We start from the raw sequence: 17988 nt of genomic DNA on the forward strand, positions 1-17988 counted from the left end.
ATCTTCATAGTGCAACGTGTATAACGTTTCATTCCCAATAGACAGCCCCATCCCTTTACACTTCTTTTTCCAGTGCCTGTGCCTGTTAATCTAAATTTAATATGTATTTATAAATACAATTTATTAATATATTATATATTATGATCAAATTGTGTAAGAAATCAAAACATAAACAAAATTCTTACTCTAAAAAAGCGGCAACACTTTAAACAATTTTGCCACACGCTGAACTGTCAAAAAATTTGAAGTATTCCCATATCAGTTGCGTACAATTGTCTAATATATTCAATTAAAATTATTATTTTGTAGGATATTAGTTTTAAAGAGTTATTTCATAAAATTTATATTATTAATAATAACAAATGTTTTTGGTTATTTAATTAATATAATTCTAAAATTCCCAATATAATGATGATTACATTTTTCTGATTATATACCATGTTGACGCCTATGAAAGATTGAGCAGTTCCGTATGGGTTTCGTATTATTAGCTGTGTTAAGAAAATTTGAACTCTAAGGTTGACGTTTTGGAAATTTTAAATGTAAGTCACGTCACTTTATATAAATTGGGACGTGCACGCATTTTTATATGAAAAATACTATATCATACCTTGTTTTCACTGTGTTCACGACTTTTTACGAAGTTGACACATATAATCAAAATATCGTACTTCATTGGTTGTACTTGTCTCTTAATTTGTGAGGGTGATTTATAATATTTTAGTAAAATGCCATTTAGGTGTTTTGTTTGTAGTCGTGGAAGTTCGAAGGGCAAAACATTTTCATCTTTTCGGGTAATGCATTTTTGAAATGTATTCTTCTTGATGTGCCTATCCGTTACGAATGTTGGCGATCATCATGGCAATCTTTATCTTATCTGCTGCAGCGCGGAAAAGCTGCACAGATGTTGTATTGAACCAGATTTTGAGGTTTTTTACCCAAAATGTTCTTCTTCTTCCTGGACCTCGTTTTCCAAAAATTTTTCTTGTAGGATGGCTTGAAGGAGAGCATATCTGGATTCATTTCGCATAATATGTCCGAAGAACTGTAACTTTCGAGATTTGATGGTGGTCAGTACCTCTCGGTTCTTATTTATTCTTCTGAGGACCTCCTCATTTGTGACTTGGTAAGTCCACGGGATCTTAAGCATTTTCCGATATAGCCACATCTCAAATGCTTCCAGTTTTCTGCACATATCTTCGTTCAAGGTCCACGATTCAACACCATAAAAAGGACAGAGAAGACGTAGCATCGCAGTATTCTTACTTTTGTATCAAGAGAGAGGTTGTGACTCTCCATCCGATTGAAGGTGGATCTAGCTTTTTCGATGCGTGCTCTAATCTCCTGGTTATTGGTCCATTCTTCATTTATTATGGCGCTGAGATAGTTGTAATGCGTCACTCTTTCTACAGGGGATTGGTTGACGTAGAGTTGACCTTCTGTTATTCTTTTCTTGCTAATTATCATAAGCTTTGTCTTCTTAACGTTTATATTGAGTCCATATTGTTGACTGTAATACGTGATTTTGTTCATAAGAACTTGTAGGTCTTCTAAGTTGTCCGCAAATACTATGGATAAATAATCATCTCGTTTTACCCATTTATATAAATAAATAAATAAAGATAAATTGGTGTTTGGTCTTAGATCAGTTTCAATATCATTCAACAAATAAAAATGCATCAAAGATCATCAATCAATCAAAAATGATTTAAATGTTATTTCTATAAAAATTATTTTCTTAGAACACAATCTATAAAAAAATTATGGAATAGACGTCTTCATAAAAATAATAGAATTCCAATTTTTTTTTTAATTTCCTAGTATTCTTCCGAAATGACAAATTTGATTAAAGCAAGTTATCTGTATCCTGTTGTTGAATGCAAACAATTTATTTGTTCCAAAGTTTACTGTATATTAAGTTGTTGAGTAAGTTGTTCTTAAGTAGTTGAAATGTATACTGTTTTTTATAAATATTAGGTTATATGTTGATATTGAAGGCGTTTAGTTTATTTAATAAATAAATTATTATACAGTATACTGAATACTTAACAATTCCAACAAATTTTTTTTTATTAACTTAAATATAATTTTTTTAACTAGTTTTTTTTTCATACGAAGATATTTTTGATGAAGAAAAATAAACTCATAAAATAAACGAGCACCCAATTGTTGTAGTAAATACCTTCAACCTTCAAAGCATAGGTCTCTATGACACCCGATTATATAGCAAAGATTAGCCAACTGCTGGTGGGTTTATATTATACGTTATTAGTTACACTCTTTTCACATAATTATTAAATGATCTTTTTTTTAAACGATTTCTGGAGTGGAAATCGAAACGTCAAATAATTAGTTAAAAATTTAATTTTAATTACAATCAATTGTGGCTTAATCTCATATACACATAAGATTTAACCTAGACGTACCAGAAGAAAACACTTTCAGAAACTTTTTGCAATGCATCATAGTATATTTTACCAAGATTTTTAGCATAGTGTTTGAAATGCTGGTGCAATCAAATTAATATTAAATCTAATTAGAAGATTTGGATATTTTAAGAGTATATAGTAAACTAATCATATGGTTATGTAGCAGATCAAGGCCTTCACAAAATAATGTCCAACTCTTTCTTAAACATTTTAATAACAATTCATTAATTCGACTAGATGAGGCTAAACTCGAAGTTAATCTATGGTTACAATATTTTAATAAGCAAGTAGATTCGTGAGTACTGTTATTAATTAGTCAAAACTCATAAAGCACGTTGGAGATGGTAATTTTTTTTGTTATTGGTTGAAAACCGTTAATATACAGTAAACTTTGGAACAAATAAATTGTTTGCACTCAACAACAGGATACAGATAATTTGCTTTAATCAAATTTGTCATTTCGGAAGAATACTAGGAAATTAAAAAAAATGGGAATTCTATTTTTATTTGTTGAATGATATTGAAACTGATCCAAGACCAAACATCAATTTATTTTTATTTATTTATTTATATAAATGGGTAAAACAAGGAGATGATTATTTATCCATAACATAACTGTTTAATCTAGCATTAGAATAATATGTACTACGAAATGTAAACAAAGAGAATGTAAGAATAATACCTGGACAAAAAATAATCGCCTACTTAGATGATATTGTAATTATTGTAAAGGTCCAAAATATAATGAAAAAAATGCTAGCAGAAATCAAAGAGAAATTGGAGACAATGGGACCGAGTTTAAATCAACAAATGAGGAAAACATATTGGGAAAAAAAAGATTATTGAAAAACCAATAAAAAAAAGTCAACATATAGAGTTCAGAATTTTAAGAAACTACAGAAATATTGACAATCACTAAAAAGATGAAAAAACTTACAATTATTGGAGGAAAAGATCATGAAAACTATATTGGGATCAACTAAAACAAATCAAAATGAATACAGAAGCAGAACAAATGTAGGTACTAATAAAGTACTGAAAGGAGATATCGTGACCCAACTTAAGCAATGCAGAATTAGATGGCTATATCACATCTTGTGAGCAAGAGATGAAACAGTAAATTAATGTACAATAACCTAGCAACTTTAAAGTACAATAACCCAGCCCATCGCAGTTTCGTAGAGAGGTTATCATCTAATAATTTCATGTAAATATTGTTAATATCTGTTGAAAATATCAATTCTAACTTAATTGATAAAAGTGCTGTTAGTTTGCTAGTTGTACCTTTAAAAGAGCCTTTTTAAAAAGTACGTTTGAGTGTAACAATCCTTTAATGGCGCATTAGTGAGAGGGTATTCAAAAGATTCTCGTAGTCTTCAAACATTTAACCGCTACCGAATTAATATCCAGAAAAAACTGCAACAGTTTAACCTACGGATTCCATAGTAATTGGAAAATAAAAATAGAAAGTGAAAGAAACAGTCAAGATTTGATTTCACGTACAAAGCGTCTATGTATCTGTTTATACGTATTTCGCCTTAATAAGGGTCATCAGAACAGATATTCATAGGCGTTCTCAACGTGAAAAATAAATCTTTCCTGTCTTTAAGAAGCAACACTAAAATGGCTTCGAAACGGACGCAATAGCGACATGCGACATCTGATAATAAATCCGTAAAATAGTTTCGAAACACAATTCAGATTTCTGCCTTAATCTGAGCCTTCTAAAAATTGCAAGGCAAAGCAGACGTTGATAAAGATGTTAATAGAGACATGGGGAATCTAAAATTTGCATTCCACGACATGTCTCCTCAACTAAGCAGAAATCATTAATTGGTTTCTTGTACTCATACAGAGTAGATCCGAATAAAATGAATGCAAATGTCGTGGAATGCAAATTTTAGATTCCCCATGTCTCTATTAACATCTTTATCAACGTCTGCTTTGCCTTGCAATTTTTAGAAGGCTCAGATTAAGGCAGAAATCTCAATTGTGTTTCGAAACTATTTTACGGATTTATTATCAGATGTCGCTATTGCGTCCGTTTCGAAGCCATTTTAGTGTTGCTTCTTAAAGACAGGAAAGATTTATTTTTCACGTTGAGAACGCCTATGAATATCTGTTCTGATGAGCCTTATTAAGGCGAAATACGTATAAACAGATACATAGACGCTTTGTACGTGAAATCAAATCTTGACTGTTTTTTTCATTTTATTCGAATCTACTCTGTATGAGTACAAGAAACCAATTCGCTAATGATTTCTGCTTAGTTGAGGAGACATGTCGTGGAATGCAAATTTTAGATTCCCCATGTCTCTATTAACATCTTTATCAACGTCTGCTTTGCCTTACAATTTTTAGAAGGCTCAGATTAAGGCAGAAATCTGAATTGTGTTTCGAAACTATTTTACGGATTTAAAAATAGAAAGCTTTAACTACGTTTTATATAGGTCTAGCAGGTCAGCAAGAAAATAATATTAGACATCTCCAAAAATCTTAGAATTATTTTTTATCATCTAACAAATCATCTTCACGGACGCAGAGACACAATTTAACACATATACCCGCACCTACACGATGGCAACCTGAGTTGCCCAAATCACAATGGCCACAGCCATTCTCTAGGCTAGGCCAAATGAAATGCCTTTGCAACAACCAACATTTACAAGTATTTTAAGAGAGACATTCCAACCCTTAAGATTTCAACAAATCACTCGATATGCTCACAATATTGTAGAATTATTGAACCCAATTTACATAAATCAGTTTTATCTCAATCATATAATTTAGCACATAATAATATGAGGGTATACACACGTCATGCAGGTTCGTACAGAAGCTACTAAATATTTCGTTAATCCTGATATAACCAATAAATTCTACAAAAATAATATTAGGTATGAACTATTTATAGTTACTTCAATTTTTCAGAATCATTCACAAGATTATTGCGTAGGAATTCCAATTCTTCCCGAATTTAACTCCGATATAAACTTAAAATTTTACCTTTTCAAATTGCATAAAACGTTTGATGGTGTTAACGGCCTCGATAATCTTAAATAGCTATACTTAGATACACAGATATACTTACTCATAATAGTATGGTCCCACTTGTTGAAGTATTGGAGTTGCACCATTGTGTACTTCCATTGGGTTTGTCACATTAAAGAAATATATCTTAAAGTTTAGAGGAAAAGGTATTTTTAGATAAATGCCTCTTATTTCGTTTCGTTTTCGTAAGGCAGTTTGCTAAAAAATAAGGAATTTATTATTATGTATATATTTACTATTAATTGATTGGTATGCGTATATTAAAACTACAATTTATTATAACTACATGCTCTTTAGAACTAAATGTAAATAAAAAAAATATTAAAGAAAAATTTTAATCTTTAAGTTTGTAGCGCAAGAGAGCAAATCAAAGAGCCCAAATTAGAATATCTTGTCTTGTTGCAACTCATTCTTCAGGGCAAGATATTTGGAAAGAGAGGATCAGGGAGAAGAATAATATCTTGGCTTCAAAACCTGAGAAAGTGGTTCAATACGTCTACAACCTTACTATTCCAAATAGCTGCTAGCACAGTTAGGCTAGCCCTGCTGATCGCCAACATCCCGACGAATAGGCACCGTAAGAAGTTTCTAGCGTCCCGTCCTTCCGACCCGTTTCTGTCCGTCCAAGGATTAGTGCAGTCAAAACTACAAGAAATAAAGACACAATAGTAACCGATTCCATTTAAGCATGCCATATTAGTAGAACTGGAAGTTTATTTCCGGTTCCCAGAAAGCTAGCAAAAACAAATTTACTCGTAAACATAAAAACTATTTATTTTTCTTTTAGTTTTCTGTTGCGACTGACGAATTTTTCAATATACTTTTTTTCTTTAAATACTATTTGGGTGTCTGCTTCGACTGAACATTGAATTATTTAATATCATTTTTAAATGCTACCGTTTTTTAAACAAAAACAAGTTTTAAAGCTGTAAAGATCTATATTGTCTACCACATTGGGTATCTCTTATAGGGGGTTGAAAGTGGGAACTTAGCAATTCTTGGGCTGGAGATAGGGTAAGCAAACAGACGGGAACGTTTTGCGCACGACCACTCTTGTTTTAGTTAGAGAGCTGGATCGTAAGTAATTGAATAAAGGAGGGACTGGAAGGGGTAACTACAAAGAGAGAAATCAAAAAAATACTTACATAGGTTTCTTGGGCACCACACACAAGAAGGTTCCTAAACTATTTAAAATGGACGCCGTTTAAAAGAATCCTTTTGCTAGATGGAAAGAAAGGCTTTTCTTTCGGAAAAAAATATTAAAGGGTGAAAATCGTTTTAAAGAAAATAATTCTACAATTCCCGGTTTAGAGAGAAACATTACACATTTATTATTACTTCACATCAAGTTATTACAAATAATATTAACACAATTTATCAACAAACCTTACAGGATGGGCGATAGTTATAACAATGTTACAATTAGTTGTAACTATTTAAATAATTATTAGAAATGAAAATTATCTAAATTTTTCAACGGAGCTTACATTGAGGTTAACCTTTAAACAAAACAATTCAAATTTATGTTATGTTATGTACCAAATGTCCAAAAAGGATAATACTGACTGTCATAATGTCGAACTGAAATATTTAACCTTTTTTAAAACATTAATTTAATAATGTTATCACAGTTAACTTTATTTAAAAGAAGACTAATACGACAATTAGCTGATAAATACAACTTATAATTTTATTTATTTATAATTTTTTAGTTTGTCATGAAAGCAATTTTTTTTTTATTAATGAAAAATTGTTTATTTTTACTTTGAATAATTTTAATAAAAAGTACCTGGTATCACTGGCTGGTGTATTTCCTTTGAGAAAGTTTTTGGGATTGGAATTGAATCCAAAACACTACAAACAACACACAATTTTGCCCCACACAAGCTGCAAATAGTCTGGGGTGACCATGAAACATAAAAATGGAAAAATCTTGAGAAGTTGGACACTGATTCGAGCTTTGGATTATCCTGGATGACAACAAACTGAAATCTTCAAAACTCGGCCACTCAGTTCTTTCTTAAAACCATGCGGACCTCCCAAATGGTTGGAAACGCCGTTTTACAAATCTTCCACATAGGGCATAGCCCAACCAATCGGCGATTATCTCAACAAAAACTGCCAAATAACATTTTGAGCACAAATTCACCTCTCAACTTAAAAAAATTGCCGGCTTTGAAGACTACATGCCGAAAGCTATCTCTTTCAAATTCAAATCTTAACTCCTAAGTACACTCCACAGTGCTACTTCACTACATTTTACATTACTGAATTCCCGATAACAGAAAACGAATAACGAACAACAATAACGAATTTGAAGAAAAATCCGGACTAAACAATGACACCAACAAACGCTTTAGCGCTCCATCGTACAGTGACATCATTCTGTCCCCGCATCATTTTCCCACCAACCTAAGTGGATATTTATTTGACGCGCAATGGTAAGCGGAATAATGATCAAAAGAATGCAATTAAAATTATTATATACAGACCAGAAATGTTTATATTATCAATCCCAGCAACACAAAAAGTTTGAGAATACTTTTCGGTTTTTTAACATATACAGGCTAATTTAGAATGCTAAAAAGCTGTAAACTAGTTTTTATTCAATAACTCCAAAAGAGATCCTCATGGTGTTAAGAACTTAGTTCTATTGCTAAACCACATTTTTTCCTCATTCTTTGAAGCAATCAAAGCAATGAATTATTGTATATCTTTCATTTATTCATGGTAACCATTCCTGAATACTAAGCTCTGTACTAATTTCGGGTTCTAATGGGGTAGTAATGCGTCTCTCCCATCCAAACGTCAATCTCACTTTTACGTTGGTTAACCCTGTTATTACAAACGAGGCTCTCACGACCAAGTATCAGTGGAAAAACTGTAATAACTGGAATTAAGGAAATGTAATTCCACTAAGAATGAGTGGTACTGACCCGTCTTTTTGGTTAAACTGAGTAGGCCGCACTACTTAACCTTGGTTAGAACGATCGCTATTCCACCTGCCATTGCTTTGATGGAGATTTTCAAATACTGGATAACTTGGTCTTGGGGTTTGGAGAGGAGTTTGAGTTCTCCGCCTTTTATTGGTTTTTGATTCTAACACGGTTGCATTAGATAATTTTATTTTTAATTTATTTATAGGAGCGCACTGAATTGTTTTTTTTGCTGGTGCTAAATCGGTTAAGTTTTCAAGGCTATTTAATATATCAAACCTATTGTTGGTATTAATTTTGGAATAAGCGGGATTATTAATCAATGATTTGACACCCCTAAAACTCATTTTCGAAAGCCACTACCCTTTTTATGTCATGTTGTTTCTTGAACATTGGACAATCTCTTGATATTGAAGGATTATCAGAAGATTTACAGTAAATGCACATTTGCAACTTGGAATTACATTCAGCGGAAGAATGATCATTTACGCATGGACAAAAACGAGATTTGGCTTTGCATTGAGAGATATTGTAACCGTAACGCAAACATACTATGGGATGAATGTATGGTTCCACTGAGAAATTAACCACATTATTATTAATGGAGGACTATAAAATTGATTAGGTACTACCAATTGTCTATCGACAAACTCTTCTTTATTAATTTCAGTGTTTATTATTTTTCTTTTCATCCTTCGCACTTCCGCCACTAGAACTATAGAAATAATTGCCTGCTTCAAGTACTCCTTAGTGAAAAGGCCTTAACATCGAGGATTAAGCTTTTTTTATGCGTAAAAAATGTTGGTATATAAGCACTCAACTAATTGTTTTTAAGTATTTTATGATTGATTAATAAAATAAGCGATTTTATATGTTCTAAAAATGACCTTAACACGTTTTAAACCACCAGCTAGTACAGGATAAATCCCGACTAACGTCATTTGCGTCATAGTAAGTGACGTCACATCATACCAACACAAAATATTTAAGTCGTAGGTCTGTTCCTTCTTAGACTCTTTTAGCCAAGTACACGGGAATTACAGCAACTATAACGCCACAATAAAGCATGTTTATAAAGCAAATTTGTCTGGATCACACTTTACCTACGATCGAACAAAGGTGATAGTTTGACATACATTTTTAACACTTATTTGATAGTTGCGGTGTTGACACTTTAGATCTGTTTTTATTATTTACTATTAATTAAACTCGTTTTTTTAGAAGTAAATTAGTAAAATTTGGTTCCAAAATGTCGCATAAGATGTTAAATAGTCGTTGTAAAGAGATGGTTGCTTCTTTGATTTATTATTTATACAGAGCCATACAGAAAAATAATTAAAAAGTTGTATGACCGAGAGCATATCCTACATAGACAGAAAATTCTACCTATTATAATTAATTAATATAAACGGTGACAGTGATTCCAGTAGCAGCTGTGACATAGACAGTGATTAGTAAGTGGCAGCGATTAGTGGATTAGTAAATTGTTACAGCCTTTGACCATTGAAATTAAGCTTAGTTTTTTATAGGTTTAAACTGATGATTTTATTTTGGTATGATACGGTTTTCTAAAAAAACCGTGAGATGAATAAAAAAGTATAATAAAAACTAAAATCTGAAAACAGAAGTATGTACTAATGTGTAACTTTTAAGCAATACACTTTTTTTACATTGTTTACAAATTATATAAAACGATAAGATGCACAATTTTAATGTATCGATTAGAAAACTGAAACTTAAAAAAAGCTGAACAGAAGATTGATTAACATTTGAAAATCTAGTTGTAACAAAATATTTCAAAGTAAATAAGTAATGAAAAAACTGTTGTTTTTTTTATTCTATTTTACTTCTTTATACTACACAAGCGCCTCAAATTGTTTTCACCGTAGGATTATTACTTAATTCTTGTTTTCTATTTAAAATTTTTTTATTTATTTACATTGAATATTAATTTGTTTTGTTTTATGATCCTGTTCTGCAATAATTATATGATATATTTGATTTAAAATAAATTCAGAAATTTTTTGAAATTTGGCAACAACGTCAACTTAGATCTCTGACGTGTATCGTGATCATATAGAATGAATATTAAGTGTTTTTAAATTCAATTACTTGTCGTAAATAAAAACCTTTTCTAACGGGAAATAGACTACCGAGGTTTTTATCGGTATGTTCCAAAAATAATTGATTTTTATTTACAGTTGAGGATGTTGTTCGAGAACTTGTGCGTTTGTTTTGCGTTCCATTCATGATATTTTCAGAATGCACCGGCAACACCACATTTCGAATGCTTCCTGGTTTTTAATGTTGGATTGTTTCAGTGTCCATGCCTTAACTCTATACAAAAGAGTGTAACTTAATATTTTGCCTACCACATAGGGTATTACTATGAGGGGTTGAAAATTGGGGACAAAAATTACTGGGGGTGGAGATAGGTCAAGTAAAATAAACGATACTTATGCGAACGGCACTCAGGGTTTATTTGGAGTAGCTGGGTCGTAGATAAGTGAATAGCAAGAGGATTGGAGCAACTACAAAAATGAATCAAAGGGGTACTTACATGAATCTCCTGGAACAAATGGACAAAAAAAAACAGCAGGTAGGACCTCTAGCTATTTAAAATAAGGACGCTGCTTCGAGGTGACAAATTATAACGATAAGAACTAGTTGTAACTATTAAAATAATTATTAGAAATGCAAAATATATCTTTTTAAATGAAACTAAAAAAAGGGGTATAAACTTTTTTTTCTAAATAAATAAAAAAAATGGTTTAAAGAAATAAATCAAACATTTATTGTTGTTGAATAAAATCCTTTATAAAAAGGTATATAAAAACCCAGTTGGGCTATGTTAAATTGACAAAACGTTTTCGGAATAAGTATTCCATCATCAGTGTCAAGTTAATACATGGATGTAGCCACTAAATATGGGGGTAAAAACCCTTTAAAAATTATTAAATGAAATTTAGTTTACATTATGTCTAATTTAAAATTAAGATGGTAAAGTTACCGTTGGATTGGTAACATGGCGACATATGACTCTACATTAAGTTGCAAGTCCTGAGACGTTATGTCTACGAGGACTTTATTAAAGCAACTAAAGTCCTCGTAGACATACCGTCTCAGGACTTACAACTTAATGTAGAGTCATATGTCGCCATGTTACCAATCCAACGGTAACTTTACCATCTTAATTTTAAATTAGACATAATGTAAACTAAATTTCATTTAATAATTTTTAAAGGGTTTTTACCCCCATATTTAGTGGCTACATCCATGTATTAACTTGACACTGATGATGGAATACTTATTCCGAAAACGTTTTGTCAATTTTACATAGCACAACTGGGTTTTTTATATACCTTTTTATAAAGGATTTTATTCAAAAAAATTTTTAATATATGGTATACAGCCAAATACAGGAACTTAGTTTCCTTGTGGAATTTATTGTTGTCTCACCACAAATAGTTACAAAAATAAATGGCACAAATTACTAGATTAATAGTTACAAAGATAAATACCAAAATAACAAAGAAACCCTTACTTTGTCCTATCTGTTTACAAACTCTGTTTACAAGTGGGAGGTGCTACAAAACTTACAAAGAAATGGTTACAAATAAAGAAATATTTTTAAAATAAAACTCTTCATAGAGAGGTTAACCTTCTTTAAAAAACCAAAACAAATTAATATTAAAAATAATAAAACGAGCTGTCATATGTCAACATTAAATTTAAAATAGAACAATTAAATTGACAGCTAACCACGCCCTAAGACATATATTTCTTAATTATCACAAATTCTTAAATTTTAATGAAAGCAATTATTAATATTAAAAAACGTCTATTTTTACTTTGAAATTTAAACACAAACGAAGTTACCTTGATTGCGCAAAATTGCGATATAAAAGATTTACCTTCTCTGCCACACGGTCAAATCCATCTCCAAACTGTGAAAGATGCTCTGAGACGGCTTCTTAGGACAAATATAAACTTGAGGTTGAAAGTTTAGAACACAAACTTTGGATTGAGCTTCTTAAACAACAGCAATAGGTAGAATTATATTGCAATTACACATTGAACTTTACAATTAACTGCCACTACACACTAGATGTCCATGAAAAGGGGCGAAGAACGAAAAAACAAAAATACAAATTCGAATTTGGACTAAACGCTGAAGCAGTTGTCTCTGACAACGCCTCAGCGAGAGTAATGTGATTCTTAAAAATCATTCGCTTCCCAACTTAGTATAAACAAAATACATAAACTGAAATATTCTGTTCATTTGACGACGAAAAATATCTTAAAGCGATTTCGATAAAAAAAATAAAAAGGAAATACACATCTGTTTTACATAAACAAACTTTTAAAAACGTGTTTATATTACTTGGCGACGCAAAAGGGATCGAAATAGTATTTCGGTTTTTTTAACACATACCGATAGAAAATGAAATACATTGAAAATATTCTTCGGTGTTCTAATACATATACGAGGGGATTTCAATATATACCAAGTAATTTACAAATGCTACAAGGGTAGAGAAAATATAAAATTGAAGAATTCTTATCCAGAGCGTTATACTGATATGCCATTACAGAAAAGTTTTCTCATTCTGGTAAAAGTTAACCGTGCAATTTTAGTCCAGCTTCTTATTTCTTTTGTTTGAATAGTGTCTTCTGTGTTCCATGCTCCAAGGTATTTATACGAAGATATTTGTTCAATTTCTGTATTATCTAGTACTAGCTGAACTTTGATGTTTTGTGTTTTTGTAAACACCATCAACTTGGTTTTCTTCAAATTTATTTTTAGTCCATAGTCGTTGCAATATATATTTAGTTGTTAAGCATGGTATTGCAGTTTGTCTAGTGTTTCCGCCAGAAGGACGGTATCGTCAGCACATCTTATGTTATTAAGTGGCTCACCGTTTATTATTAGGCCCTCTTTAATTTCGGCCAACGCTAACTCCGAGATGTTTTCACCGTATAAATTAAACAATAATGGTGATGAAATATACCCTTGGTGCACCCCACTGCGAATCTGGATATCCTCAGTTAGTTCATTTTCAACTTTCACTTTAGCTGTTTGATTTCAATAGAGATTACATATAATTACTATGTCTCTACTGTCTATGTTTTTATTTAACACAATTTCTTTGAGCCGATTATGCTGGACTCTGCCAAATGCCTTCTCAAAATCAGTGAAATAGGCATATACTTCATGATTCATATCTAGGCATCTCTGCGAAAGGACACTCACTACAAAAAGTGCATCCTTAGTACCCAGACCTTTCCTAAATCCCATTATTTTATTAGCTATGCCTTCATCTAATTTCTTATGTATTCTATTGTAAATTACTTAAAAAATTAAGATATGACTTATTAAAGCTATGGTGTGATGTTTATTGCACTCTTTTGCATTGGCTTTTTTTGGGAAGCAGTATAAATGTCGATTGGAGCAATTCTTTAGGTATTATGCCTGTTCTATATATGGTACTGAATAGATCTAAAAGAAGGTCAAATGATTCAATATTCATAATTTTAAGTACATAATTCAATGGGAACTTCATCAGATCAAAAATGGGTCAAAGATAGGGTGATGAGGTGTATTTTATTTAACCTTGGTATAGAAAAGGTTATTCGCGATTGCCAGATTAACACAAATCGCCCTATCTTTAACAAATCTGTACAAGTTGTCGGATATGCAAATGACATCGACATCGCAGATAGGTGCACTTAGTCTCTGACCAATATACGATGCATTCCGGTAGTTAAGAGCATCTGCAGAGAAAACAGGACTTACTATAAATGCCCAAAAGACCAAGTATATGTGTTTGTTGCACAAGGTTAAAGAAACAGACACCTAGAACAATAATAATTGCCAATTAGTCTTCTTATGGCTTAAGAAGACAGACGGCCTTAAAACTACCCATATAAATTATATAATAACATATGGAGTAGAAACGTGGTCACACAAAAGGACCAAGAACTGCTTAAACTTTTCGAGCGAACAATCATAAGACGAATATATGAAGGAATAAAGCAAAATTTGTGGCACAGGCGTTGCAAATTTGAGCTGTATAGAAGTGGAACCTGCCGTTGTAAAATTAATTAAAGTAACACGCTTTAGATGGATAGGGCATGTAATCAGAAGAGAGGAAGATGCGATGGTCAGAAAAATTTTTGATCGTAGAGGGCCGATGGGGATAGTGTACAAATAGAAGAAATAATTTTTTGAGAAAAATATTATTTAAAATAAAAGACATATAGGAGAAGACACAATTGAGATCATTTTAAAAGGTTGATAAAAAAAGAAATCTACTCAGTGAACCGTGTAGAGATGCAATTATGAAAATCCAAGTAGAAAGCTCCATATGTGGTTAAGTGAACAATATTCTGTCCCTAAGTATGAGAAGATCAGGCTAAAAATCACAATTAAATGGAAATTATAAAATTTAAATACTGAATGGACAGTTATTCCGAAATCAACAATGCTGAAACAAAAATCAGAACAGAATCAATTCGAATTATGTAAAGAATTACGTTGTAAGTATTCAAGTACAATTATTGCAATTTAACATTAGATTAATATTAGCTTGCAATGTACGACGGTTTTTCATAACTATTACATAAAAAAATATAAGTGATATTTTTAATCTTTATCCATTGTTAGAATTAAACAAGCAGTTTTTATTAAAAAAAAAAACTAATTGTATAGAAATTATAAACGAATCACTACAAAAGACGGTTTCAATACCGCAGAAAATTTATTATACCAAGTAACTACATATATGAGAAAAATGACTTTTATATCAATAATCATATTGCTTGCATGCGATCAATAGTTTAACTATTTGTCCAGCTTCTAGAAATTCTGTTTTTCAATGAATCCAGTTGTTTTTATTTTTTAACGTCGTTTTATAAAATGATTTAGAAGGTTATTTAGTCGATAGTTGCCTTTAAAGCTTCGATGTCACTATTTATATATTAATGTATGTAATAATCGTTTAATTTCAATTTTATCAAGTTAACTTCTATTAGGGTTTGTTCACATTACACCTATGCTCTAGATACACGATTGCTTTAATAAAATATTCTTAAATAATTGCAGTGATCCTAGATTAAAACTCTAATTACAAGATCCGACAGACTGACAGACGAAGAACATAAAAATATAGATATGTATAATGTGAAAACAGCGTTAAGAAAAAATGGCTTTTTAACATACATAATCAAAAAGGTCTAGAATGCCCAAAACGGAATTAAGAACCCAACAAAAGTGGAAAAACTGATTGGAAAAACTATTCTACCGTATGTAGGTGTAAAGTGTACAACAGAGAAAATAAGAAGAGTGCTAAAAAAACATAATCAAAATTATATTTAATATCGACAGAAAAATCTCAACTATTTTACCATTCGCAAAAACAAAAATATCGTTAGAAAATCAAGGAGTATACTAGATTCCATGTGAGGACTGCGATAAATCGTACAGCGGACAGACCAATCGAAGAATTCATGTTATCATCTATCATATTCTTATGCAGTATATAGCGCAGTTTTGAATATTGCTTTTTTTTATTGGCTTTGGATTATTGATCCATTCAGCCACGATATATAATTAATACTGTTTGCTACAATATTAAATATATGGATACTATATACATACGCGCACATATACACACTTATGCACGCACATACATATACAGTGATGAGTGTCTTACCACCCGGCAAAATAGAGGAAAGGATAGAAGACAGATTAAGTTGTGAGATAGTACGAGATAAAGCTAGTTATTAGACGTGGCTATTTGACTTCAGTCATAATTATCCGGATGACCTCGAAAATATTTTATTTTAATAATTTTTGATGTTAGAATAAATGATTGAATAAATTAAAATATATTATAGTAAAAAACATTAATTAGTAGCGATTTTAAATTATAAATCTTTAAGTTTATTTAATAATAAAAATAACTCAACTGAAATATTTGACTAAACTAAAGGGAGGTATGTCGTCCGAAAACAATTATTGTATGTGGAATTGGTGTAATAGTTAGAGACGTGGTCTCTAACTATTATACCAATAGTTAGAGACCACGAAGATTGGGGTTCAATTCACACCAAGGATAAAATTTTTGTTTTACTCAATCAAAAAATAATAGGAACTATGATACATATTAGGTAACAAGTTTCGAAAAACTCATTATTTACAATTTATTCTTATTCCAATGTTATAAAATAGAAATACAAAATAATTCAAATTCAATTCCAGTTTTACAGTCCTCAGTTGTGAATGCAAAATAATCCGATGAAGACTGTTTAATGTCAAATACATCAACAAATTCTCAGTGTTAATACCAATTCCTCTGTACAGGTAGATTTACAGTTCTCTGTCCTCTGTACAGTTTATTTTTGTAGAATTTTTACTTATTTAAGCATTCTTTAAACGTTCTTTTAATTTTGAAGAATTTTTACTTTATTTTCGAAAGTACGACGATACTGTTTTTTCAATAAGATATTTATGTTTAACAACACTTCTAATACTGGTAACGACTGACATAAATGTTTAGCGATTTAAAGCTAAACGATCTCTGCATAATTTCAAATTATTAAAAAAAGAAAACCACATTTGTGTTTTGAACTCTAATCGTCTGCGACGTCTATGTCGCAGTGTTGAATTCTTACCACTACTCCACGAAGGATTGATAATTATTCTGTGACAAGAGTGTATGAAACTCCTCAAATCATAGTAGAAATTATTCTTGGTTAATAATTTAAAACTTTAGATTAAAAAAAATGGAAATACGTCACACATACGACGTTACACATAATAATTATGACCGAGGTGATTTAGCTCAAAGCTAACGTCTAAAGGTGTGAGACTATCGATAGTGGTAATGTAAATTATAGGTTTCTACCGATTATTTCCCACCTCTACGAGTTTCATCTCTTTTTATTTCACAAGGTAACTGTGTTTTCTATCTCTTACGTTAAAAAGCCGGGTGGTAAGACACTCATCACTGTATAGGTATTGTTAAATAAAAAAAGAATACAAAAAGGAAGTGGAAACATTAAATTGACCTCTATTTATACTCTTCATTCAGAGCCCTAAACCCCTTAAATAAGAAATATACAAATAATACTAAATGCTAATACTAAATAATAATACTAACACTAATAAATAGTAATCTTTTTTGACAGCGCTAAGACATAAACCCGGTTCAACACCTCGGAGGTTTAGGTCTTCTTTGTGAATGTTTTTTTTTCTTCTTAAAATTTTTTTTAATACGATTTTTTTTTTAATATTTTATTTATATATATTTTTTTAATTTTATATATATATATTTCTATTTTTTCCTTTTTTTCTTTTTTTCTCTATTTTTCTTTTTTTTTTAATTATTTTTTTCTTTTTAGATACATATTTTTTTTTTTTTATTTTTTAAATAACAATTTTCATATTTTACAGGCAGGTACTTAATATTACATAAGAATAAACATGAAAAACAATAATTGCTAAACACATTCAAGCCGACTCATTCATACAAGTTAGATTTTTCTCTTAGTCCTTTTTAAAAATTCCC

The 17988-nt window shown here is 30.9% G+C and overlaps 1 protein-coding gene across 1 annotated transcript in view; it reads right to left on the bottom strand.

The window, feature by feature from the left end:
- LOC140439785 (sensory neuron membrane protein 1-like) overlaps positions 1-17988 on the bottom strand; it is a 126854-nt gene that overhangs the window by 90343 nt on the left and 18523 nt on the right. The window contains exon 2 of the mRNA XM_072529924.1: positions 5521-5678. Coding sequence (XP_072386025.1) covers positions 5521-5678 — 158 coding nt within the window. The remainder of the gene's footprint in view (positions 1-5520; positions 5679-17988) is intronic.

The sequence above is a fragment of the Diabrotica undecimpunctata genome, chromosome 4 (genome assembly GCF_040954645.1).
Source record: "Diabrotica undecimpunctata isolate CICGRU chromosome 4, icDiaUnde3, whole genome shotgun sequence".
NCBI lineage: Eukaryota > Metazoa > Arthropoda > Insecta > Coleoptera > Chrysomelidae > Diabrotica > Diabrotica undecimpunctata.